Genomic DNA, 25,791 nt, shown 5'->3' with positions numbered 1-25,791 from the left:
TGCTCGGTCAAACGAGAAATAAAAATTTGGTAAGTTTAGCTTAGGTGTTTGTCAATGGGCCGCGCTCCCGCTCCACATCCCCTGCCGGGAATACACCCCATGTGCACTGACGCGGTGCTTTAAAATTACATCGCCTTGAAATGACGCCTCTCAGAATCTTTTCTAGGACGAACTTGGTTGTTCCTCACGAAGGGACACCTTAGTTGCACTGTGAAATGACACAACTGCCTTCAAAACGTTTGCTTCCATGCATTAATACGGGAGCTAAGCCTACCTTGCACCGCCAGGGGGCCGCGAACTGCCCCTCTGTAAATGCGGCGTTGTTCTATAGTGAAGAATAGGTAAGCCAGTAGTTCAGGCTGCTTGGCGCACAAGAGAAAATAAGAGACGTTATCATTTCATACGCATTCGTGCATTTTTATACTCACTGGCTTCGCTGACTGCATTCATTCATTCACATTTCCGTAGCTTCAGTGAGGAATCACTGAGTGATCCCTCACTCGTTACCCGGAGCATTGATTATGTCATCCATGCGTGCAAATATGTGCGTCGACAGTTTACTTGGATAGCTAGCAGGACGCCCCACACACTCCTTATTAAGCTCATAGCCGTAGAAATTCAAGGCGGCGCGCTCTCATCTTTGTGCGTGCAGGTCGCGTAGCGCATACCTATCTCGTGGCAGCCCGGTCGATGCAGATCGATGCCGCCGAAAGAGAGGACGGCCCACGTGGCCGCCGAAGAGACGCTCTTGCACGGCCTGATGGACTGGATCGCCATCGCCGTGTCGGTGCAGCCGGCGCTGTGTGCCATCGAACTGCTTAACGCATGCCTTCTGAAAACATCACTGTGCCTTCGGGGTGAGCCCTATTACCTGTGAAGATCTTTTTTCACCATATTTTAAAGTGCTTGGCTTTATTCAGAGATTGGTGACGGTTCCACTTTTTTTCTGAAGCATGCATTTTCTGCCTCGCGCACTGAGGTGAAGGAGGAGGAAGAAGAAGTGAGGCAGGGAGGTTAACCGGAAGAAAAATCGGTTTGCTACCGGACACGGGCGGAAAGGGGCGAGGGGATAAAAAAATTAAAAAGAAAGGAGAGAAGCAGAAAATTTAAGTCGCTATGAAAAGTCAGCGTTCGTTGAAGCGTTCATTGAGTTGAAGCACGACGATAACCCTACATGCTTCCCGTGTTTCACACATAGCAAAGAGCTAAAAAGTAGAAACCGCTTTGCACAACCGAACGAAACTGTGACTCAGTCTTTCTGGCTTCATTGATTACTATAGCTGTTCGAGGATCATCAGGTGAATTCTTCACATTCTTCAGAGCATGAATTCGAACAGTGAGAATCAGAATATATTTTGCCACGTTTCTTCACTTGCTATTGTGAAAGTTTAGTGAATTTTTCGTAAGCTTTACGCTACGGGTCGTGTAAGCAGTAAATTGAGGCGGGCTTGCTTTGTTTTAATAAAAGCTAGAAAGTTCTTCTAGCTTCGCACATAAAAATTTTGTATTATTGCCTTTTTCAAAACAGTATGACTTACTGTATAGAGTCCTGGGGGCTTACGTTTAACACTTACTTAAATCCAATAGCAATTTTACAAAAAAGAGCCCTTCGTATAATAACACATAGTAAACGCACAGATAGATCCGCTCCGCTCTTTCGTGACCTAGACAATACACCTTTCTTTGCTATGCGGGATTTAAAACTAGCTTGTGTGGTTATACATATACTAAGCCATAACATCCCACTGTCATCATCTGTTTTCGTATATCCATCTCGTCCAAATAGAAAATTTTTCAATTGTCGTTTTAACCTTCCAGTTGTGAATAATGTGTACGGTAAATGAACTATTGCCTATGCCAGTGCTAAAATTTGGAACCAACTGCCAGCTAACTTAAAAATAGGTCAATTGTCAATCGCCGAAATAAAAAGTTTTTTTCGGAGCCAGCAATATTCGACTCCACTATAAACCAGTTTTTCTCTTGGATGCATTCTTTTATTTTTTGTTTTTGTCCTCCTAACTATTGCATAATTTCTTGAGTATTTTGCATTTACTTGTATATAACTGTCGCATAACTGCTGTATAATACTGAGTTGTCTCGCTGTAATATATTTTTTTTTGCACTTCCTGCATCGGCCCAAGTCTAGCCGAGAAGGCTAAGGGCCCAGGTGATTCCCATATATTTTTTTAATAACTGTTTAAATAAAACTGATTTTGATTTGATTTGATTTGATATGCAACGGTGTCTTGGAGTGCGCACTTAGCCACGTACATGCTCGGAAAAATACGCTTTTTAATCTGAATTACAAAAAAAAAATTAAAGTCCAGTGTGGTATAAGAATAATTTAGGTGCTGACACTGACCGCCCGCCGCGTCGGAGCGCTCCCACAGATCGTGTTCGCCTCCTAGTACTACATGCGCCACCGCAGCGGCGCGGGGGCGCTGCGGAGTGGTAGCCATGGCATTAGTAGCCATTCGCTTGCAGAGCGGCAGACGTGTCTGAGCGGTTTTCACGGCTTTCTGGCCGTTTTAGGCTGTGTTTTTCAATGTTTTGCGCTGCCCTAGTGCATCAAAAGGTGTGGACGTTAGGTTCTCGGCTTCTGTGTAATGGTAGGCACAGTGCACGAACGAAGTTTGCTAGAACTAGCTTTTTCTGTCGCGGTTTGGGACCAGCCACACTGTTCGTTGTGCAAACGCACGTGTTGGCGCAGGCTGACGCCGCGGACGGTCGTCTCGGCCTATGTACAGGTGCCGTCAGAAGTAAACGGAAGGCAATATTAACGAAAAACCTTAATCATTGCCCCCCATTTCATGCATCCTTGAATACATATGTGCAGCCTAATTGTGATTGTGCGAATTGCACTGTGCACCAACAAACATGGGTCATTATGCTTTGTACTGAAAGAAATCGAATTTTTTTGACAAAATCGTCCTCCATTTACTTTTGACAGTGAGTGAACATGGTGGTCGTGTTGCGTTGGTTGTCGCTGCGGCCCACCTGAGGGGTCCAAAAGCCTACTAGACGTGATTGTGGGTGCTTCGACTGCAGACCGGCCTACCAGAGTTGTCCGCACCAAGTGTGAATTTTTAAAGCTCCATCAGAGCCTGCTCGCCTAGAAATTTGGCGCCAGGCAATCCCCACAGCAGACAGGATATTGCAACCGAGCGATTACATCTGCGCGAAGCCCTTTTCCGAGCATATGCTATCAAATCGTACTACGCCGAGTTCAATGGTAAAACACTTTTAAATGCACCCAAGAAACCGGTGCTCTTAGCGAATGCTGTGCCCAGTATTTTTCCCGGGTGTCCCAAATATCCGACTAAACAGGCTAGTTCAAGAAAGCCTCATAGAAAACGACAGTCTCCAGCCAAGTGTGCCAAGCAGGCAAGCAAACGGTCCGCACCCGCCGCTGCCGAACTGCCCCCCGGGACGGACTGTGAAAAAGACGGAGCCCTCAAAAGAAACTGTACACAGCTGGCTGGAGTACATCATGCGTGTCAGCTGATCAAGGAACATGCCCTTCTACCACCATGAAACTTGGAGGCGCCTCCTCACTTAGTTGCAACCTCCTTCTTCATCGGCATTCATAATGCTGAGGTTTGTTCTCTTGTGCACAGTTCCGGGTACTTTACATTCTAGGTGCTCAGCGTTCCCTGTGCATGCCATGGCAGCGGAACAATTAATTTCCGTCGGCATTCTTGTGCCCAGTTCCCACCCGCTGTACATTTTGGTGCCATAACACATGGTAAGACATGCCGGTAACATTTATAGCAAATATGTAGCTGCATAACTTGCTGGGCCCTAGAACGCTCGGTGGAGAATTTCGTGGGCTAAGATTATTGAGGCCAGCAAGTCGCTTTACCACGACAACTGCAATTATTGTCAACTGACATCCGCCAATCCCAATTTAGAGTCGCGTAAGTATTTTACCTTTGCGCGTGCACGCCAGTCTTTACTTAAGGGCGACAACGCAGCTCAGCATCGTCAGTGCCGGCGTAGAAGACCTTGGCAGGAGGATTGCCAGGGGGATTTCCACTAAGCATTTTGGCGTCGTGTAGCTAAAAGTGCACTGCACTTGCCATTAAAACGTCGCAAATGCAGACTTTGTTTCCTCTCGGTCCCTGCGCTCGTTCGTATAGCGGTGGAGGCGTTCCGCAACGCAGCACAACAGCGCGGGTTCTATTCCTAGCTGTGGAGACAATATTTCTGATGCAAGCGAAATGCGGAAACGCCCTTGAGTTTTCTCTGCACATTAAAGTTAACCATATTCTCTACACGGCGGCCGTTATCTCAGAGCGTCGGCGCATTACACTGCCCAGGCAATGTCTGAATGTACGCGTAAGCTATTTGGACCGTGGCGGCCGACCTTTTACATTTAGGAGTCGGTGCAGTTACCTATGCTGTCCGCATTCGTGCGAGTGAATGAAAAAAAAACAACTTTGCAGTGAACGCATTTCGATAACGCGCTCGGAAGGCTCGCAGACCAGCGTCCTCGCTGCCCTCGCTGCTGTTCCACCCATTCATGCAGTCCCAGCTATAGTAAAACCCGAAGTCGTCCAGTGTCGACAGCAGTTTCAATCCTTCTGTGCCTTGTCGCACTTGAAGCGCACGTACACGCCGCGGCACCAAACGATCGCGCAACACCCGCATTACGGCCACCCAGCTCAGCAACAAGACAAGCCCCCATCGTACGGCGCCATCTGTCCCCGTTAGAAAGAAGCGCAAGGAGCGGCGAACAAGATCTGGTCTGGCCGCCGGGCGCATCGTCAGCACCTAAATATGTTCTTACGCCGTGGTACAGTCAATAAGGAGCAGACAACTGCTCCTGACACTTAGCCTAGGAAATCCTACATACAGTTGGGAAGCTTTCATGTTCAAGCTTCCCGTTTAGGTGACATTTATGCCATTTTAGCTCGGCATTGTTAAGGCTGCCATTGTGAACATATTACGGCGTCGGCGTTAAGAGCAAGAAAGCAGGTAGCCCACCTGCTACCGACGCCAGGTGACCCTGTGACGTCATCGAAACCTGTCCACCAGATTGGGAGCAACCTGCCCAGCTAAATCAACGACTGGTCGCGAGATGGTTCTCGGGGACAGCAACCTGGGTCGCACCAGTGGCTCTGTTTTAAGCAGGGCGCATCGCTTGACCATGCGCCGGATGAGGACTTCCCGGGGTTTAAAGCAGAACATGCTTGAGAACAGGAGGGCATGTTCTGCTTTAAACCCCGGGAAGTCAAAACTTACAGCGGCCAAACTGGCCGCTGTATTAATGACCGGCTACGGGAGCATGCCAAAAACATAGAAAATAACGACACGAATGTGAATCTTGTGCGGCACCTTGCTTCATGTAAATGTAGGGCGGGATTAGAGAAGACCACGATTCTTGGCAAGAGCGGCAATGATAAGGCAAGGCTCGTTGTTTTAGAAGCTTATTATTTCAGAAAGCTGTCCGAACGTTGTGTCAGTGACACGTCGGGACACATATACTCAGCTGAATGTGCTTTATTAGATTCGTTTTTTTGATTAACTCGTTTGCTTGACGGATGTGCATTATTTGTACCTCTCTACCCTGTACTTCAGCATGAATAAACAGTTGGTAGTTAGCGCTCATGAACGTCTCTGAGTCTCTTTCTTCGTCCCTTGTCTGTTTTTTTTGCGCTGAATTCTATTTAACATGCTTGCGAAGCCCGCCAGGACGCGGAAGGAGTCCTTTAACGCTTTTTGTATCCCACACTCACTTTTCTAGCTCCGCGATATTATTTCCAAAGGCCATATTCGTGCATGTGTGGGCCGGATGAGCTGCCAGGCGTCTTATTTCACCAGCTTCATGCTCATACCAGGGCTTTGCGAAATCCGGGTGAAGCAAAACAGACCAATGCCACGCTGGCCCAGCACCACCCCACGCACAGCTGGCGCTGTGAAACTAACTCGCTCACCTGTATGTCTCATGCTCGCCTTCGACGTGCAGCGCCAAACCGCAGTTGGGGTCGACAGCAGGCGCGAGAATTTGGTACGAGTGCCTTCGACCCGCCGCTTCGAAACACCTCGTCTCCTAGGTGGGAAGCGAAACAACACGTCGGGCGACATGCTTCATTACTTGAGTCCATTTCGCGACCAGCAGTGCACCAGACTGGCCCGCACATGTTCAGGAGGGAAAATGCTTGGGCGTATTGGTTAATCGCCAAACAGAACGCATAGCGCATTAAGCACGAGGCGAGGACAGGACAAGAGCTTTTTGAGCATTTCAGTTTCCAGACCTATTTCATGCGCGCTTCAATTTGGCAGAAATGTGCCTGAGAGTGTCGTTAAAGCATGTGTGCACGCAGGTCTTTGATTCTCAGCTTGAATTTTATTTCTGTATTAATAACACCATAATCGTTTTTTTTACTTTTATTGTTATAATTCGTTTTTGTTTATTTGTTGCTAGATTACTGATTTGCTTATCTTACACATCACCAAACGCGTGGTCCAACCAGCAACGTCCATCAGACATGGCTGTTAACCTTGAATCTTCCAAAAAAGTTAGGTACGTATAAACCGCAGCGCCTGTCAATCGAATCGAAAAGAACGAAGTTGAAGCACGCAGCATGTTCATTACCCTTTCCTTCTCGAGTTCCTTCCGTCGCTGCCTCAAGCTGTTCTTGAGTTCCAGGGCAAGGCGTTCTTCTTTCGTGCCGAAATCCGGTGACTGGAAAAAGTAAGCACGCTGGGGATGCACGGACAAGCAGAACTTCAAGGATTTCTTCAAAAGGAGCTGACAACGGAATTCCTACATTCAAGTTTATTTCACTTCCATCTTGATACCCTAAGGCTAGGAGAAGAGGATATTTTTGTTAACGTCTTTAATAGAAATGGGTGCGCGAGAAAGGAAAAGGCTATCAGCGCTGAACCGGAAAAGAAAAACACGAAATAAGTTTTAACAAGAATTGCGAGAAGTTCGTGACGAAACTAAAAAAAAATAATGAGCGTTAAAAACAACCGAACAAATGGGGATGGTCAAAAAAAGGATATAAAAAAATCGCTCTGTATAGAAGAAAAAGTTTACATGAAGAGGTAGCAGGAGGCTGACAGCACTCCAGCATCTTGTGAAAAGACAGTTTTTCACGAAACTGATTTCGGTTTAAGCATGCCGCATGGCATGGTGGAAGATTTCTTGCGGGGAAAAGTAGCAATAGATCCTTTTCGTACCGCCAGGAATGGACGACAGTGCTAACAAGACAACATGACTTATCGCAGAATTATCAGGGTCGACAAAAAGCTGACACGAATTTAAATTACTAAGAAATGGAGAAAGAAACGCACGCCTTCACAAATGTTCTGTGGTTGTCAAGCCCTGCTCAAACAAGCTTAAAAGGAAACAAGCACTTCCTCCGCAAGAATCGCCACTATAATCTGCAATATCACGTTGTACTTGAAGCAGCAATATGCTTCAGTATAAGGTCTTCTTTAAATACACACTGCTGAAGTATTCTAAGGTCATGTCCCATTTGCTATAAATGTTCCCATGCCTTGAAGAGCGAACGCTGACACCCAATTTTTTCGTGAATCAAACGTGAGAGCCAAACTTCTGCTACAATTCGTAACAAAAAGATGTGCGGGGAGAGTCGTTCTGCAGAAACGTACGAGCCCACCTTTTCTCGAGAAATCTCCTGCCGTCTCATCCCCGTGCTCTCGAAAGTAGAGTCCAATATTCGCGTAGACTCAAAGACGCCAAGTGCGGGAAACTGCGAAGCAAGAACACGGCGTGCGTAAAACTTTACAATATAGAACATGCCTCGTACTCGACAAAACACATCTGGAGACAATGAACTCTGAGGTTCGGTTGACTCCAACCTGAAAGGGAACGCGTCATCCGTATTCTGCTCCTGATTTACTCCATAAGTGTAGTGAAATTCACACTTTTTCTAAATATTTTACCTCCGGGCGGATAACGCCCACAGGACATTTTTAACTTCAGCGCCGCGGTACCTACAGATGCGTTCTTGTGAACAGCAGGTCTGTTCTCTGTCAAACAGGAGCTTCCTCACCATCGATGTTTACTTTCCACCAACAAAGTACGGGTGGCGAAAAAGGGCGGTGGAGAAATAATACAACAGCTTCGTCCACCACTCAACTCCTCGATGACAGGCTATGCTACATGTTAATTACATATATGGAAAACCAAAAAGCACATATTGCAGCAATAAATGAGGAAAGGCGACATCGATGCGCAGGAAAGATGCCATTCCGACTCGCTGCTATAGACGGCAAACTATAGATGGCAAAGACTAAAATAGCTTATACTCAATAAAAAATTGTAAACAATGAGAAAAGGTAGTTTCATGTAGTAAATACGATATATTTCTGACACAAAACATTGGAACGACCCTAAGGGTATGACGCGATAGTGTAAAGGGCTAATTACCATGTTGACTAAATGCTTAGGGGAATCTCCCAAGCTGAAGTAGATTTGTAATAAGGGAGTAATTGCTCATTGACGCCCACCCAAGCGCCGGTGGAGCGACTGCTCCGGTGAAGCGGTGGTCACGGGTTCGAACCCCGGACCAAGACGAATATTTCTTTAACTGCGAAGTTTGAGAAAGCTGTACAGCTTTCCTTTGTAGCCGTATGGCTGCGCTTGGGTGGGCGTCAATGAGTAATTACTCCCTTATTGCTAATTACCATATATGCAGAATTGGTCATTCTCTACTTTACATTCATAGATCTCTGGGAATCCTCATAACCCTCCAGGCGCAAAGGTGCAGCGGTCAAACGATGCGCCACTGCCCTGGGATGGCAGCTGCTGCCACCGATGGACTTTGTGCGACCCAGGTTACTCTTCCCGAGCGACCAATCAATAATTTAACTGCCACCTGCCACAGTGGAAATTTACTCACAATCCGGTGGGCAGGTTGATGACGACGCCGCAAGGTCACGTGACCTAGGTGGCCTGCCCCCTAGATTGCTTCTCTGGGGATTTTCGTGGATTTTTCGCTCACGGTCAACGACGCCGACGGCGCCGGATTTTCCACCGAACGCACAGTCGCCATCCCGGAGGCATGGAAAAATACTTTGACAGTTAAGCCTAATAAGGGGAGGCGTGAAGCCAGGGCAATTTATTCAAAATTACTCGGTTCCAACCAAGGAGAGAATCTGCACCATTGCAATCTGCACCAGTGCATCTGCGTCAGACCTGCACCAGTGCGATCTGCACCAGTGCATCTGCACCAGAGCATCTGCACCATAGCATCTGCACCAGTGCAGCACGAGGGAAAGCAGGCGAACGGGCTCTCGGTAGGAATGAAGGGAAAACTTTATTTACACTAATGGTTTTTCCTGCGGTTTGAGGGCATCTTCAGAGACGTCTTGGTTCTACCCCCAGGAGCCTTCTCTGTCGAAATCGTCCGCCTCTAATCAGTGGTCGGTTGCCCTCAGTCCAGGGCTCCGCTGGCCACTGCCGCCCGTTGAGCTCGCTGTACCAGACCTTGTTGGTCTTCGCAGCGGTCGCTGGACAGCAGAGTCTCCCACTGCTCCGCACTCGGGTTTTGTATTTTGGGGACCACGTCTATGTTTTGGCAGGCCCATGTGATGTGGTATAGAGTAGGTTTTTCGTCGCACCAGGGACATTTGTTCGTGTATATCGTAGGGTGCATTTTGTTTAGTATATGTAGGTTTGGGAAAGAGCCTGTTTGTAATTGTCTCCAAGTGACAGCTTCCTCTCTGCTGAGAGATTTGTGCGGTGGGGGATATCGCATTCTTCTGCCTCTATAGTTAGTATGGCCGAGTATTCCCTGGGTGCTGGCGCGAGTTCCGCGGTCTCGTCGGAAGCTCGGAAAGTAATGTATCCTCGAGCTATCCTGTCGGCCTCTCGGTTCCCTGCCACCCCCGTGTGCCCCGGTACCCACACAATTTTGTGTCGGATCTTGTCGTTTTGTTCTTCCCGGTTTTTAATTCTGTCACTCGCTGCGAGGAGTATACGGAGCGCGTGACGACCTATCCTGCCATTCATGTAATTTCGGCAGGCTGTTTGAGAGTCCGTAAGTATTGTTAGTGACCGTCCGGTTCTATAGCCCTCCGCCACCGCTAGAGCAACGGCTACTTCCTCGGACTCTGCAGCTGTGCAGCCTCGGAGAGACGCGCTGGTCATTTCGCGTAAAGACGAATCGACCACCGCCGCTACAGCGATTTTGGTATCTCCTCCTCTCCAAGACGCGTCTGTATACACGGTCGTGGCTTGAGGAGCGTATGTTTTCTCGATGAATTCGGCCCTCGCTTCTCTTCTGCCTCGATGGAGGTTGGGATCCATGTTTTTTGGTATTGGCGCTACCTTAAGGGTCTTGCGAAGCTCGTCAGGGATCGTTGCCGTCCTCGACATTTCTCGCATCTGCTCGCGGTATCCGAGCCTCTGCAGGAGCGCTCTTCCTGTCGTTGTTTGCAACAGCCTGAGTTTTGCGACTCAAGCTGCGCCTCTCGTAGCTCCTCAAAGGTGTTGTGTAATCCCAGGGCCATGAGTTTTTCTGTAGACGTGTTGCGTGGTAGTCGGAGCGCTGTCTTACACGCTTTGCGTAGCAGGGCATCCGCTTGTTGTATTTCATTTTTGTTGAGGCACTGGTAGGGTAGGCTGTACGTGATTCGACTAACTACTAGGCTTCTGACTAGTTTTAGTGTGTCTTCTTCACGCATGCCATGTCGCCTGTTGGTGATGCGGGTGATCATGCGTGCGACTTGTAGCGTTGTTGCTTTCAGCAGGGTAAAAGTGTGAGTACTGCGCTGGTTGGATTGAACCCACATGCCCAAAATTCTTATTGTTGTCTTTTCGGGTATGGGCGTCCCTTCTAGGTAGACGTTGAGTTTTAGGTCCTCGTTGGTTGGGACGGTCCGGTTTTGCTTGCCTCTCCAGACTCTCAGCAGTTCCGATTTCTCGGTCGAGCATGCGAGTCCTCTTTCTGCGAGGTATTGCTCTACACAAGAGGCCGCTTGCTGTAGCCTTTCTTCCTTCTCTCCGAGACAGCCCGTGTATGTCCAGATTGTTATATCGTCAGCATACATTGCATGCCTGATGCCTTCGATGTTCTCTAGTTTTCGAGCTAGGCCTATCATAGCTATGTTGAAGAGTAGGGGTGAGATAACTGACCCTTGGGGTGTTCCCTTGTTTGGAGTGTGAATTTTGTCCGATCGAAGGTTTCCTATGCCGATGGTGGCAGTTCTATCGGACAGGAAGGCTTTGACGAAGCCGTGAATTCTGCGTCCGCAATCCAGGTTGTCTAGGCCCGTAAGGATCGCTTCGTGGCTGACGTTATCGAATGCCCCCTTGATGTCCAGGGCCATTATGACATTATGACAGGTACGTTTCGCAGGACATCTTCTTGTATTTGGAAGAGAACGTCCTGCGTCGAGAGCTTCGCTCTGAAGCCGAACATGGTATGTGGTACACAGTCGTTATCTTCCATGTAATTTTGAAGTCTTAAAGTTACAACCCGTTCGTAAAGCTTGCCAAGGCACGACGTGAGTGATATGGGCCTGAGGTTTTCAATTTGTAGCTTTTTACCAGGTTTAGGTATCATTATTACTTCGGCGTGTTTCCAATCTTCGGGAACCGTCTCCGCCTCCCAATGTTTGTTAAGAAAGCTGACGAGCTCTTTTATGAGGTCGTCGCTCAGGTTGCGGATTAGGGCGTTGTCGATTCTGTCCGCTCCGGCTGCCGTGTTTCTGGTGGTGTTTCTTATGGCCGCGTAAACCTCTTCCACAGTTATGGGGCGGTCGAGTTTCTCGTTTTCGGCTCCTCGATACGTTCCTTGGTATCGCGGGGGGTTGTGATCGCCGAAACATTTTTCTCGTGCCTTCTCCAGTAGGGCGATGTCTGATCCCTCGAAGGAGTGGATGAACCGGTGGATGGCTTTATTGTTTTCTGATTTTATTTTGGTCGGATCGATTAGTGCTCTTAAGAGATTCCAGGTTCTGGCCGTGCCTAGAGTTCCCCTAAGTGAGTCGCTGAGTTGTTCCCAATTTTGTTTCGCGAGTTGCATCGCGTATTCTTCCGCCTTTGCCGTAATTTCTGCTATCTTTAGTTTTAGTTTCCTGTTGTGTTTTTGCTTCCGCCATCTTTTGGTGAGACTGCGTCTCGCTTCCCATAGTCTGAGGAGGTGGGCGTCTACTTCAGGCGTTGCTGTCGTTCTCCTTAGACTTTTTGTGCATCGTTGTCGCGTTGCTCTCAGCATGCCGCTCCATTCCTCCAGTGATTGGATACCGCCTTCAGATTTGTTGCAAGCCCCGCGAAACGCGTTCCAGTCAGTGATTTTCGCCTGTCCAATCTGGCGTCTTATGGTGTCGGATGCTATTCGTGTCCGGAGGATAAAGTGATCGCTGCCTAGATTTGCCATCATGTTTTCCCACTGTTTCTCCCTGCTGTTCCTTACGAAGGTGAGGTCCGGGCATGTGTCCGTGCTCACGCTATTCCCGATTCTCGTGGGGGTCGCAGGATCTGTAATTAGACTGCAGCGAAAGTATTCCGCTACTTCCACTAATGTTCTTCCCTTGATGTCTTGTTTCTGGTATCCCCAACTCCTGTCCATGGCGTTGAAATCTCCTACGATGATGAGTGCATTTTCTTTGGCCAGCTTGTGCGCTCCATAAAATAGTTCGAAGAGTTTGGCTTTTCTTTGTCTCGGCGGGCTGTACACGTTCAGTAAGAACGTGCTGCGTCCCTTTCGCTTTTTCGGAATAAGTTCAACAAGCGCGTGTTCAACGTCGGTGTCGGCGATGGTGTCGTGCCTGATGGCGGTAATGGTTTTGCTGACTAGGACGGCCGCTTTACCTTCGTTTTGACTCTCGTAAACCTCGTACCCTTGTAAGGTCGGCTTGATTCCGGTCTCTTGGAGCGCAATTACATCAGGAGGTGTGAGTGGTGTGTTTATATATTGTTTTAAGAGGGCCTGCTTTTTGCGGTAGCCTCTGCAGTTCCATTGCCAAATATCTAAGTATTCTTGTTCTTGCCGATACGTATTGATCATGTTTACGCGTTACTGCTGTTGCCTTGTTCGCTTGCGAAAGCTGTTAGCGCTGGACGGTTGTACGCCCTTTCCCTAATGTTTTCGGTATGTTTTTGTTTCCTAAAAGCGCTTCTGATCTCTGAGATTTGCCCTTGGAATTGTACTTGCATCTGTTGAATTTGCAATTGGATTTGCTGCATCATATCCTGCATCATCTGCTGCATCATCTGTTGCATTCGTGTTTCAAGGCCTCCTTCGTTCGATGCCTGTGGTTGTCGTTTTGGAAGGGCTCTAGTCGTGTCGAGTTCCCGCTGTTGTTCCTTTAGTGTTTTAGAGCGCAGCTCTTTGGCGTCCGTTCCTGGGTTTCGCGTCGTCGTCGGCGTCGGCCTCGTAACCAGCTCCGCCCCCCTTTCATCCCCCCAGCGCTAGCAGCGACCGACTGATAACGACCGACTGATACCGCTGGATGCCGCTGACGCCGCTAGAGAGTCAAGATAACGTGACTGCATAGAACACCGTCGCCGCCATGCAGAAAGAGCAGGAAAGCGTCCCCCCCCCCCCCCCCCCCCCCCTGTTCTTGTGTGGCGGATAGGGTGCTCTTCAGTTGCCGACGCGCCGGTTATTTCACGTAGGCCCCGGCACGTCGACGAATACGTGACCACCTTCCCACGGCTAGACCTGGTTCTTAGCGCTGCGGAAGCGAGGGTATCATATTGTTTGTGTCGGCATCGGCGGCGTTGTCCCTGAAACCAACTCCGCAGCTGGGGTTGACTCACTATCGAAAAGGGGAAACAGCTTATTTGCTGCGCTCAAATTTCGCATTAGGAAGTAACGTAATCGTCGGTAATTTTTTGTGTGAGTTCCTCAACTTTGCGTTCGAGCTCGTTTTGTTTGATTCGAGCCAGTTCTAGCTCGCGTCTGAGCGCATCGCTGTTCGCGTCCTTCGGTTCTGTGACACGACTGTCGGTAAAAACTAGCGACGCGCCAATGTTAGAGGAAGGGGAAACTGCCGCCGCCCACTCCGACGCAGCGTGCATAATGTCGGACTCGCAGCAGGCCTGCCGGAATTACGTGCGGGGTAGGATAGCGCCACTCGCGGCCGCGGCACTCGAGATCAATTCAGATTCGGCAACGAGTAAAAAATCTAGTATGTTTTCGCCGCGGGGTTCAGGGGAACGAGGCCGCTCACGCGTCTGCCCAAGCGTTCCTTCGCCCGGGTTCCACATCTACAAGCTCTCGTACTGCTTTGAAGCTGATCAACTGATAAAGTCGATTTTTCCTTTTCCGTAATCGAGCGACACTAGTCGCGAACTGTACTCGTATTTTTTGAGGGACTGTGGTCCCTTATCGTGTAACCATGGGGTCCAATAAAATTCTCTTGAAGTCTCCGCAGACAACGGAAGCAGAAAAGAGGAATGACTTCGACACAGTTTCACAACCGGCTTCTGGACAGAGTAACTCAAAGCGAAACGGAAGAAATATTTACCGCATAAAACATTTTAAAACAGATGCCCCTTTGACAACGCAAGAGGACGTCCAAGTTCGGGGGTATTTCGTTAAGCAATATTCTCATTGGTTGCACCAAACTACTTGGAAGGAGCCGACCGTTCTAGGGGTAAGGCCCTAAATAAATGACATTGTTAATGGCTGTAACACCACACTTCTGGTTTTATGCCGACGGCTGTGTCCTCTGCTCCGTTACAAACTCACATGATGATCAAAAACTGAATGTTGATCTTGATAGGCTAACGAAGTGGTGTAATACATGGCAGATGTGTGTAAATTATACTAAAAATGTTGTAACCATTAAAAAAAATCTCTGCCTCTCCCGTAACCGAGAGTAGAGTAAGCATGAAATGTTTACGGGCCTAATGTCATCTCGGTGGACACCCGAACCGCACCGTACAGGAAGGGAGGCACGCCACCACCCGTTCAGCGCGATGCCTTGCCATTTGAACGCAAGGTTTTTAAGCATGAAATGCTTTTAGCTCCCGTTGTCGGCAGTGTGGTGACGTCACGCCGAGACCGAGAGCCATCATCCGGGCACTGAAATCCACTCATCCGGGCACTGAATTCCAGTCATCCGGGCACTGAAATCCACTCATCCGGGCACTGAAATCCACTCATCCGGGCACTGAATTCCACTCATCCGGGCTCTGAAACGAGAACATCCGGGCACCGTACGAGACGTAAAGAGATTTAACGAGACTCTCTAAGCCCTCCTACGCGACCGGCATGCAAGCGCCGGTTGGTCTCCAAATGAGACAAAAAATAACTGCTGCCAGTGCCTTCTCAATGTTTATCAAGATATCAGTGGAGCTGTGGGTTTGATAATGCACGGAATTATAATTTCCGATTTCTAATAACGCGAGCAAAAAGCACATAAATGCCACGTTACACTTCGTTGCCATACGTGATCCGGGGGAGAAGCGCTGCGTTCAAAGGGCAAGGCATCGCGCCGAACGGGTGGTGGCGTTCCTCCCTTCCTGTACGGTGCGGTTCGGGTGTCCACCGAGATGACATTAGGCCCGTAAACATTTCATGCTTACTCTACTCTCGTTTACGGGAGAGGCAGAGATTTTTTGAGGAAAGGAAATGGCGCAGTAATTCTCTGCCATCTCGGTGGACAGCCGAACCACACCGTAATGGAAGAGAGGAGTATGATCATGGAAGACAGTTGGGCTAGTTGGTGTGAATTCGTTAATGACTGCGACATTGCAACTAGCGTGGAAACACGCCACCACCCGTTCGGCGCGATGCCTTGCCCTTTGAACGCAGCGCTTCTCCCCCGGGCCCCTGTGCGCCTGCGCGGCTTTGCTTCGATGCGCGAAGCCCCTAAGAGTTCACGTATGACAACGAAGTGTATCGTGGCATTTGTGTGCTTTTTGCAGGCGTTATTGAAATCGGAAATTTTAATTCCGTGCATTATCAAACGCACAGCGACTGATTTCTTGATAAACATTGAGAAGGCACTGGCAGCAGTTATTTTTTGTGACTCCTTTGGAGACCAACCGGCGCTTGCATGCCGGTCGCGTAGGAGGGCATACAGAGTCTCGTGAAATCTCGTCAAGTCTCGTACGGTGCCCGGATGTTCTCGTTTCAGAGCCCGGATGACGAATTCAGTGCCCGGATGAGTGGATTTCAGTGCCCGGATGATGGGTCTCGGCGTGACGTCAACACACTGCCGACAACAGAGGCTAAAAGCATTTCATGCTTAATAACGTCATGGCAGGTGGCAGTTAATGGTTGATCCCCGTCGATAACGATACTGCCCACATCTCTCACTCATCACCCCACGCACCTATAAGCGCGTCTCAGGCATCCACAGACCCAGGAAGACAGGTATGCGCACTTCCTTTCCTTAAAATCATCGGAGTTTAAAACGTTAACGCCAACGCTAGTGAACACAATGAACGCCGACGGCCTATGGCTTCAGCATGCATTTCTGACACAACGTTGTCAATACCAACGCATGTAGCGCACATGTGTCTACCTCCACATAGCTTCAAGCACGGTTGAGGTGTCCACTGTTCCAAGAGGCCAGTTATGCGCCTTCCCTCTGGTTCAGGTGTCCACCGAGATGTGTGCGTGACAGATGCTGCGATTTCCTTTCCTCAAAAACCATTTTACCAATTTTACCCTTCGCTTTCCAAGCTCCCGCTCCATTGGTTACGCAGCTTAAAGCGCGACTAAGGTGTCCACTGCTGGTTACAACGGACAACGGCGACGCCGCAAAATGCAGATATGGCCGCCAAAGAGCTGCGCTCTAAAAAAAACTCTGCATCTCCCGTAAACGAGAGTAGAGTAAGCATGAAATGTTTACGGGCCTAATGTCATCTCGGTGGACACCCGAACCGCACCGTACAGGAAGGGAGGAACGCCACCACCCGTTCAGCGCGATGCCTTGCCATTTGAACGCAAGGTTTTTTTGAGGAAAGGAAATGGCGCAGTAATTCTCTGCCATCTCGGTGGACACCCGAACCGCACCGTAATGGAAGGGAGGAACGCCACCACCCGTTCGGCGCGATGCCTTGCCCTTTGAACGCAGCGCTTCTCCCCCGGATCACGTATCACAACGAAGTGTAACATGGCATTTATGTGCTTTTTGCACGCGTTATTAGAAATCGGAAATTATAATTCCGTGCATTATCAAACCCACAGCTCCATTGATATCTTGATAAACATTGAGAGAGCACTGGCAGCAGTTATTTTTTGTCTCGTTTGGAGACCGACCGGCGCTTGCATGCCGGTCGCGTAGGAGGGCTTAGAGAGTCTCGTTAAATCTCGTCAAGTCTCGTACGGTGCCCGGATGTTCTCGTTTTAGAGCCCGGATGACTGGAATTAGTGCCCGGATGAGTGGATTTCAGTGCCCGGATGACTGGAATTCAGTGCCCGGATGACTGGAATTCAGTGCCCGGATGAGTGGATTTCAGTGCCCGGATGATGGCTCTCGGTCTCGGCGTGACGTCACCACACTGCCGACAACGGGAGCTAAAAGCATTTCATGCTTAATAAAAAAAAATTCTGGGGCCACTTTGACGATCTAAAGTGCGCGAGGTGAAAGCCTTTCCACGCCGCCTCGTGTGTGCCAACGGCCGTGCGGCCGAATTAAGATTTACCGACTTAGGCCGCACGGCCGTTGGCACACACGAGGCGGTTATGGGGCGACTTGGTTTGGCCAGCCATGACTAATTAGTCATGACCCATGACTTACTATTCATGATTGGTTATTAACTTGTCATGATTGGATAATGACTACCTAGTCATGACAGTTAATTGCTGACCGCTTAATGACTAGCTAGTCATGACTGATTATTTTATGACAAGCTAGTCATGATTGGTTAATGACAAACTTGTCATGATTGGTTAATGACGAACTAGTCATGTCTGGTTAATGACTAGCTAGTCATGGCTAACCAGCCATGACAAACCAGTCATGGCAGTGCACGTTAAAGAAACCCAGGTGGTCGAAATTTCCGGAGCCCTCCACTACGGCGTCTCTCATAGCCTTAGTCGCTTTGGGACGTTAAAACCCCATAAACCAAACCAAACCTATTCATGACTAACCAGTCATTAATAAGTCATAACAAGTGATGACGGGTTAATGACTAACTAGTCATGACTTCTTAATGACTAACCAGTCATGACTAATGACTGACTAGTAATGACTGGTTAATGACTAACTAGTCACGAATAACCTATCATGTTTCACTAGTCATGAGTGATTAATGACTAACCAGTCATGACTGGTTAGTCATCACTAGTTAGTCATTAACCAATCATGACTAACCAGTCATGAGTGGTTAATGACTAGTTCAAATGCCAAATTAGTTGTTAATGACTTCAAATGCCAAAGGTCCTGGTTCGATTCTTAGTCTCGGCACAGTTTTTATGCGAAGCATACTACTTTAGCTACCACTTCAGCCCTTCACCGTGGCACATTGAAGGACTATGACCGTGGTTATGCGCCTCCAAATCACGTGATACATGACGTCACACCACGTGACACGATGACGTCACGACAGTAGAGAAACGGGGGCCCACCTCGCGCCGTCGTTGTGGTTGTGCGCCTCCAAATCACGTGATACATGACGTCAAACCACGTGACACGATGACGTCACGGCAGTGGAGAAACGGGGGCCCACCTCGCGCCGTCCCTGTGGTTGTGCGCCTCCATATTGCGCGACACGATGATGCTTCGCATTCTCCAGGCTTAACCAAGTTAAGCCTCAGCCATTTTTTCTTTTTAAGTAGTGACGCCGAAACGCGGACACATCTGCCGACACATCTGCTGACACGGCTGCTACCGACAGTATGAGGCATTAAAGGCTTTCGCCTTAATAAAATTCAGGGGGCTCTTTGGCTCTCTAAAGTGCTGCAAAGCCAAAGCGTTTCCCGGCGCACTGTTTGTTTTATTTTTTGCATTTAATTCCTTAGTTTATTTTTATTTTTGTTTCTTTTCTTATATTCATTTTTTATTTAATTTTTATTTTTGTGTCTTTCTTATTCTTATTTTTTATTTATTTTATTTTATTTATGAAACTCATGCATTCATCAGATGCGCCTTCATGCTCAAACACTGAGCCTTCGTGACGGAGCGTCTTTGGAGTCTATAAAGATGCCCTGCGGAATGTGTTGCAGAGGTTGCTACAGAAAGATTTTCTCCGAAATTCCTACAGTGTGCGCTACCTTGTTCTTTCCCAACCTAACTAGGAACACTATATGATTCTTCAGATTGGACTTCTAGCCATTGGAAAACACGCATGCAAGACCGCAACGTTGAACCTGTTGTTTCACCCAGAATTCATTTTAGTCGAATGTTGCAGCAGACAACGGACAGTTACAAAAAATTTGACTTTTTACCGGATTGCTTTCCTCTCCTGATGCGCTGTATATCCTCACCGACCTTTTAGTTCCATGTTAAAACTGCTGAATTGGTTTTTGAGGAAAGGAAATGGAGCAGTATCTGTCTCACATATCTCGGTGAACACTTGAACCGCGCCGTAAGAGAAAGGAGGGATGTAGGAGTGAAACAAGAGAGAAATGGGTGCCGTAGTGGAGGTCTCTGGAATAATTTCAACCACCTGGGGATCTTTAACGTGCACTGACATCGCACAGCACACGGGAGCCTCTTGCGTTTCGCCTCCATCGAAACGCGGCCGCCGCAGTCGGGTTCAAACCCGGGCACCCCGGCTCGCTACACAAGCGCCTTACCACTCTCTCTCTCTCTCTCTCTCTGTCTGTCTCTCTGTGTGTGTGTGTGTGTGTGTGTGTGTGTGTGTGTGTGTGTGTGTGTGTGTGTGTGTGTGTGTGTGTGTGTGTGTGCGTGCGTGTGTGTGTGTGTGTGTGTGTGTGTGTGTGTGTGTGTGTGTGTGTGTGTGTGTGTGTGTGTGTGTGTGTGTGTGTGTGTGTGTGTGTGTGTGTGTGTGTGTGTGTGTGTGTGTGTGTGTGTGTGTGTGTGTGTGTGTGTGTGTGTTTGGGGTGGGTCGGTCGGTCGGTCGGTCAGTTGGTTCATGGGGTTTAACGTCCCAAAGCGACTAAGGCTATGAGAGACGCCGTAGTGGAGGGCTCCGGTAATTTCGACCACCTGGGGTTGTTTAACGTGCACTGACATCGCATAGTACACGGGCCTCGAATTTCTCCTCCAAAGAAATTTCTGTGTGTGTGTGTGTGTGTGCGCGCGCGCGTGCGTGCGCGCGCGTGTGTGTGTGTGTGTGTGTGTGTGCGTGCGTGCGTGCGTGCGTGCGTGCGTGCGTGCGTGCGCGCGCGCACACACACACTTATGTATATATATATCATTTCTGTAGAAAACCATGTAAACACCATGAAAGAAATAAAGCCTTCGTGGCGGAGCGGTAGCACCTCCACTTCAAAGGCCCTGGTTCGATTCCCAGCCTCGACACAGTTTTTTTTTTAAGTACTGATGCCGAAACGCAGACACACTTGCTAACATTCCTTGGTCACGACAGCATGAGGCATTAAAGGCTTTCGCCTTAAAATTTGACTGCGGTTTCACCAATGGCCATCCCCAGTAATTGCGGAAGCAACTGCGCGGAATCTCACGGGTCACTTTGGCTATCTAAACTGCATAGAGGCGAAAGCGTTTTCAGCACCACTTTGACTGCCTCTGTGGCACTGGATAACGGCACACATAGTTAAGTACAGATTACTAAATAATTACAAATTACTGTTTAAAGGCAAACTACTGTTTAATGACAAAATACTAATTAACTGCTGATTAATGTGGTGGCGTTCCGTGGGCTCCCTGGCAGCACTAAAACACGTTGTCACATTCCACTCCTGAAGGCGAAGCTCAAGCATTAGGTTTGGTTTGGTTTATTGGCGTTTAACGTCCCAAAGCGACTGATGCTATGAGAGACGCCGTAGTGAAGGGCTCCGGAAATTTCGACCACCTGGGGTTCTTTAACGTGCACTGAACCCCAGGTGGTCGAAATTTCCGGAGCACTTCACTACGGCGTCTCTCATAGCCTCAGTCGCTTTGGGACGTTAAACCCCAATAAACCAAACCAAACCTAATGCTTGAGCTTCGCCTTCAGGAGTGGAATGTGACAACGTGTTTTAGTGCTGCCAGGGAGCCCACGGAACGCCACCACCCCCTCGGCGCGATGCCGATGACACCCGTCTTCTGTTTGTAGAGGAAGGGAGGAAGTGGGAGTGAAAGAAGAGAAAGAGGAGCCGTAAATAGGAAAATGAAAATTGTATTTGAGGAAAGGAAATTACGCTGCATCGGCGTCCACCCGTCATCCGCTTGTAGTGGAAGGGACGAAGTGAGAGTGAAAGAAGAAGGAGAAAGAGTAGCCGTAATGAAGAAAATGAAAATTGTATTTGAGGAAAGAAAATTGCGCAGTAACTGCCACACACTCGCTCCTTGCGCATGCGCAGTTGGGGCTCTCTGGGACTACGCGAAATCGCTCACACCCAGCGTAGTGTTGTTTCCGCAACAAAACAATGTTTTGAAATATTCATTCCTTCCTCGTTCTGTTGTCGTGCAGAACGGCCTTGATAGTGTGGGTAGAATTTAACGATGCGGATGAATTTCAGACGTTCAGTGTAGATAGAATGTCAACTCCGTTCCTTTTCATTTACTGTTTTTAATGCACTGTTTTCATTTTGTGCTTGCCATTACATGTACTGTGCCTTTTCTTTTTTTTCTTTTCCAATTCATTGTTTTCCTTCATATTTTGATATTTAGCGATGTCAGTCCCACCCTGCCACGGCACTTACCTTTGGGCTAGCAGTATTGTAAATGAATAAAATAAGGCCCTTCAGCTGCTAAGAGCGGCCAGCTTGGGTGGCTGTGCCGCATGCTGTGTGGTTCTGTGAGCAGCTACTAAGCATAGTTTTATTATTGAGTAAATTACACGCGCCACACGCACATCTGACAAACCAACCACTACTGGTTGGTTTATTGGGGTTTAACGTCCAAAGGCGACTTTGGCTATGAGGGACGCCGTAGTGAAGGGCTCCGGAAATTTCGACCACCTGGGGTTCTTTAACGTGCACTGACATCGCACAGCACACGGGCCTCAAGAATTTCGCCTCCATCGAAATTCAGCCGCCGCGACCGGGATCGAACCCGCGTCTTTTGGGTCAGCAGCCGAGCGCCGTAACCACTGAGCCACTGTGGCGGGGTAAACCAACCACTACTGTCTTGAGTCGAAACCTGATTGGACGAATTCGTCGGGGCATACGAGAACTTTCGTGAAATCACGAATTTCGAATGAACCACCATGTCGAATTGTTATGTCCTCTCCAACTGTTTACCATTAGCAAAGAGGACTGACTGCGATGTTACTGTTCAGTTTCTGTAATCACTGACATGCACAAAGAGTGCCATGTTTTTACCTGTTCTTTTACTGTGGGCGCATTTTTTTCCCTCGGAGAAAGGTGGAGTGGGGGGGGGGGGGGGGGGGGCTTTTAAAATTTCAGTTTAAGTAGTCTACGTTCGTTCATAAAGTCGAGTTCCTTGGCACATTAATTTCAGCTGCTTAGTTTTAAAATTGTTTTGCTCAAACTGGAAAATTTGTAATATCGTGTGTCGGCTGGATATTTAATATAACCAAATACGATGTTATAAATGTAACATATTACACAAAAATTTGTAGTCTGAAGAAAATAGGTTAAATATCTCTTCTAGCCCTGAATAGCATTGCCATTGTCTAAAGCACCTTCATTCCGAACACAGGGCAGGTTTTTCCTCTGCCAACATTCCCCTTTCATGTAGCCCTACAACAGCCCAGCCTCACGTGCGCATTCTCTGCAACTGCTTTCCTAGAGCTGCGGCCATTAGCGCAGCTTCCGAGCACTGCAACAGCGACATTGTTGCTCGACCGCAAGAGAAACGAACCCAGCTTCCCAGAGTGGAACTCTAAGACAATTAACACTAAACCACGCTCTTTACTAGCGAAAGCCAAAATAAAAGCGTCGTTCACCCAATACAGAAGACACGGGCATGCTATACTAACTAATATCGCGCCCGATCAACGCCAATATCCGATTAGGAGCACTCCCAATGACACCTATGCACGGGCAGTAGAAGCGGTCAAGCCGCAGCAGCAAAGATGGTGTAGGCAGACTTGCTATTATAAGGTGAGCTCGAAAACACACACGCGAAGCGCGATCAAGTGGCAGAGAAACACCGAAAGTGCGCCAGCGAGCGCTTTCTGATGCAAAGTAGTCAGCCGCCAGCGCCGGGACAAAATTACACTGGACGGCATGCATGCCACCGCCGTTAATTGATTTACGTGGTCCATCAGACTTTTTCGCCTCGGAAGCAGGAGCGCGCGCGAAGGGACGAGCGAACAATAATCACTTTCTGCCTGTCAGGTGAACCGTGAGTGACTTCCCAGAAGCTCATCAAGAAGCCTCCTCGGCAGTGATTCTCTTCGTTTTTACATGCTTTCCTATTTATTTTAGCTTCGCTTATTCTTTGCCTCCGGGCACCTAAGGCCTGAGCATTATACGACCGCATCGCTACAGCGGTGCAGCGCTGTGAAGGCTCACTAATCAGATATTTGGTTACGCCGTGTTGCCTCTGAGATGCAAATTGCCACTGCCGGCGCACACCTATTGGGAGTGGGCGTTCTTGCTTGAACACCGTGATCGCCGTCCGTGATGGGCCAACGCCGCAGCTCCAGACTCCGCAGCTTTGGTGCGGACAGAGTATAAATAATGCGCTCTCTCTCCACTGCGTCGTCCAACGATGACAACAGCTCATCGGATCTCCAGCCACGCGCCGCGGCCATTGTTTGCGTGCCCAAGCTTGGCAGTGCGAACAGAACGCAGTAGAAAACAAGAACAGGGCGCCGCCGAGCGTGAACGCTCCGGGTAGACTTAAATGGGCGGACCGGCGGGATGAGGGAGTGGTTTCTTCCGGTAGACCAACAACGAGGACAAACTCTTCGCCCGTGCAAGGAGAGGCAACTAAGGGCTAGTTCGTTTTGCGCCGCAGTGTAGGAACAGAAATTTACTCGACTCTCTAGTTCAATGTACACCTTGTGTCTCTCAATAGTTATCGCCACTGGGAAAATAAACCACCTCCCAGCGACACTTTTTGGGGTCAACACAACACAACACATGGTCGATTTGCGTAGTCAAGCGAAATGCCAATCAGGTGCGCTAGCAGTTTGGTTTTCCCTTCGGTTCCGGTGTTCAGATCCAGTGTTCACGGATGGCGGTTGTTCGGATAGCGACAATGGGCTAATATGCATATATGCGGAATTGGTCATTATCTACATTCATAGATCCCTGGGAGCCTCCTTACCATTCGTGTCGCAATGGTCAAGCGATGCGCCACTGACCTTCTATGGCAGGTGCTCATTGCTTAAGGAGCACCGATGGCAGGTGCTTCCATTGGTCGGACTGGTTTCTTTGGTTGGGTTACCACCCAGGTTGCTCTTCCCGAGCACTCTCTCAAAGTGAAATGGGCAGCCTGCCACAAAACCGGCTTCAGACGAACACACAACGACTAAATGCAGAGAATGGCCATAGTAAGTGCTAGCGCACTAAAACAGAGGAAGAAAACCATCTCTTTTTTTTTTCAAGAAAGCGAGAAATATAACGCTGAAAACGTTATTTCACGTGAACGCCTCGCTGGGAGGTTGCGTATCTTTTTGCAAGCGGATATTTCCCACTGCTCTGGTGCCTTAAACTGCACGATGCTGGTCGCTTGTCCGACGGGGCAGCCGCTTTGCGTGGTTAAGCCAAATACGAATATGTGCGCTAACACCTGCTTTATAAAGCAGGTGGCTCAGAGGCCACCTAGGTCACGTGACCTTGTGACGCCATCACAACCAACCCGGTAGGTTGGTAGGCCACCTGTCAGAAGGAGGATTCAGACAGACACACAACGGATGAATGTGGGGAGAGGCCACTATCACTGCTAGCGGAGTAAAGCTCAGCCTGTCGCTCTATGTCTCATGCAAGGCTTCAAAAATTAATTACGTGTACAAAAGGCGCTGCCTTTTCCTAGCCATTGTAAAAGCCCAAAAGAGATGAGGAGGACGTGCAAAATATCGGTAGCCAATTCAGTTTCTCTACAGTTCGTGGAAGTTCGCTTCGTCAATTACTCCTCGGTCATGACCTTGATTACTGAATATTCGCTTTGATTTCTAATCGAACCAGATGGAACAAGTCCTAATTTTGTGGGCGCTTCAAAGTGAAAAAAAGACCGTTTTTCATGCCTAGAGGTAAAATTAATTAAAGATACAGGGGCACATAAGTCGGCAAACATTCGCCTCTGATATGGCCATACCGCGGCTTCTCTTATCGCTTGATCATAATAGGTATTCTATATTATTTTTCCGAAAAAAAAAATAGAATTCAATTTCTGTGAGAAATAGTACTTACGACAGTTTCATTTAGTAACTAAACAACACCCAGGCGAATGTCAGTAAACCCTGAGGTAGGAGAGAAATATTAGTTTGAAGATGTATCTAATTACAGCTAAATTTGAACTTTAGTGCAGACATTGTTTTCCACTTGAAATCCTGACGTTTAACGGTGAGAATAAAAATCTGCATATTTTTCCATATTACGACAAGCTTCTCATGAAACTGCGATCAAGAGGTCACTGGTAAGAGAAAGCTGACCAGGCTGCAAATGTTTCTAGTCATCCGGCAAAAACGAAGACGATTCTTAAAAAGCCACCCTCTCGAGCGCCACCTACCTGCGAGTCCGCCCTTCCATCGCCCTCCTTCACCTTCCTACGCTGGCGATATCGGCGGTAGACGGTGCGCATCTTCAGAGTCGCCTCGTCCAAGCTGTCATCTTCCTGCGCGAGCAACCACATTTTTAAACAGGG

The 25,791-nt window shown here is 48.5% G+C and overlaps 1 protein-coding gene across 1 annotated transcript in view; it reads right to left on the bottom strand.

Moving 5' to 3' along the window:
* The window catches only part of LOC149365210 (beta-scruin-like), a 212,990-nt gene that overhangs the window by 156,377 nt on the left and 30,822 nt on the right, over positions 1 to 25,791 (bottom strand). The window contains exons 3-7 of the mRNA XM_089540996.1: positions 25,657 to 25,761; positions 7,632 to 7,724; positions 6,599 to 6,688; positions 5,937 to 6,052; positions 669 to 799 (exon numbers count right to left, since the gene is read on the bottom strand). Of these exons, the coding sequence (XP_089397122.1) occupies positions 669 to 799; positions 5,937 to 6,052; positions 6,599 to 6,688; positions 7,632 to 7,724; positions 25,657 to 25,761 (535 nt within the window). The remainder of the gene's footprint in view (positions 1 to 668; positions 800 to 5,936; positions 6,053 to 6,598; positions 6,689 to 7,631; positions 7,725 to 25,656; positions 25,762 to 25,791) is intronic.

Source organism: Amblyomma mixtum, chromosome 1 (genome assembly GCF_055824585.1).
Source record: "Amblyomma mixtum isolate Tamu chromosome 1, ASM5582458v1, whole genome shotgun sequence".
NCBI classification, from domain to species: domain Eukaryota; kingdom Metazoa; phylum Arthropoda; class Arachnida; order Ixodida; family Ixodidae; genus Amblyomma; species Amblyomma mixtum.
This window is presented reverse-complemented; position numbering and strand designations above follow the sequence as displayed.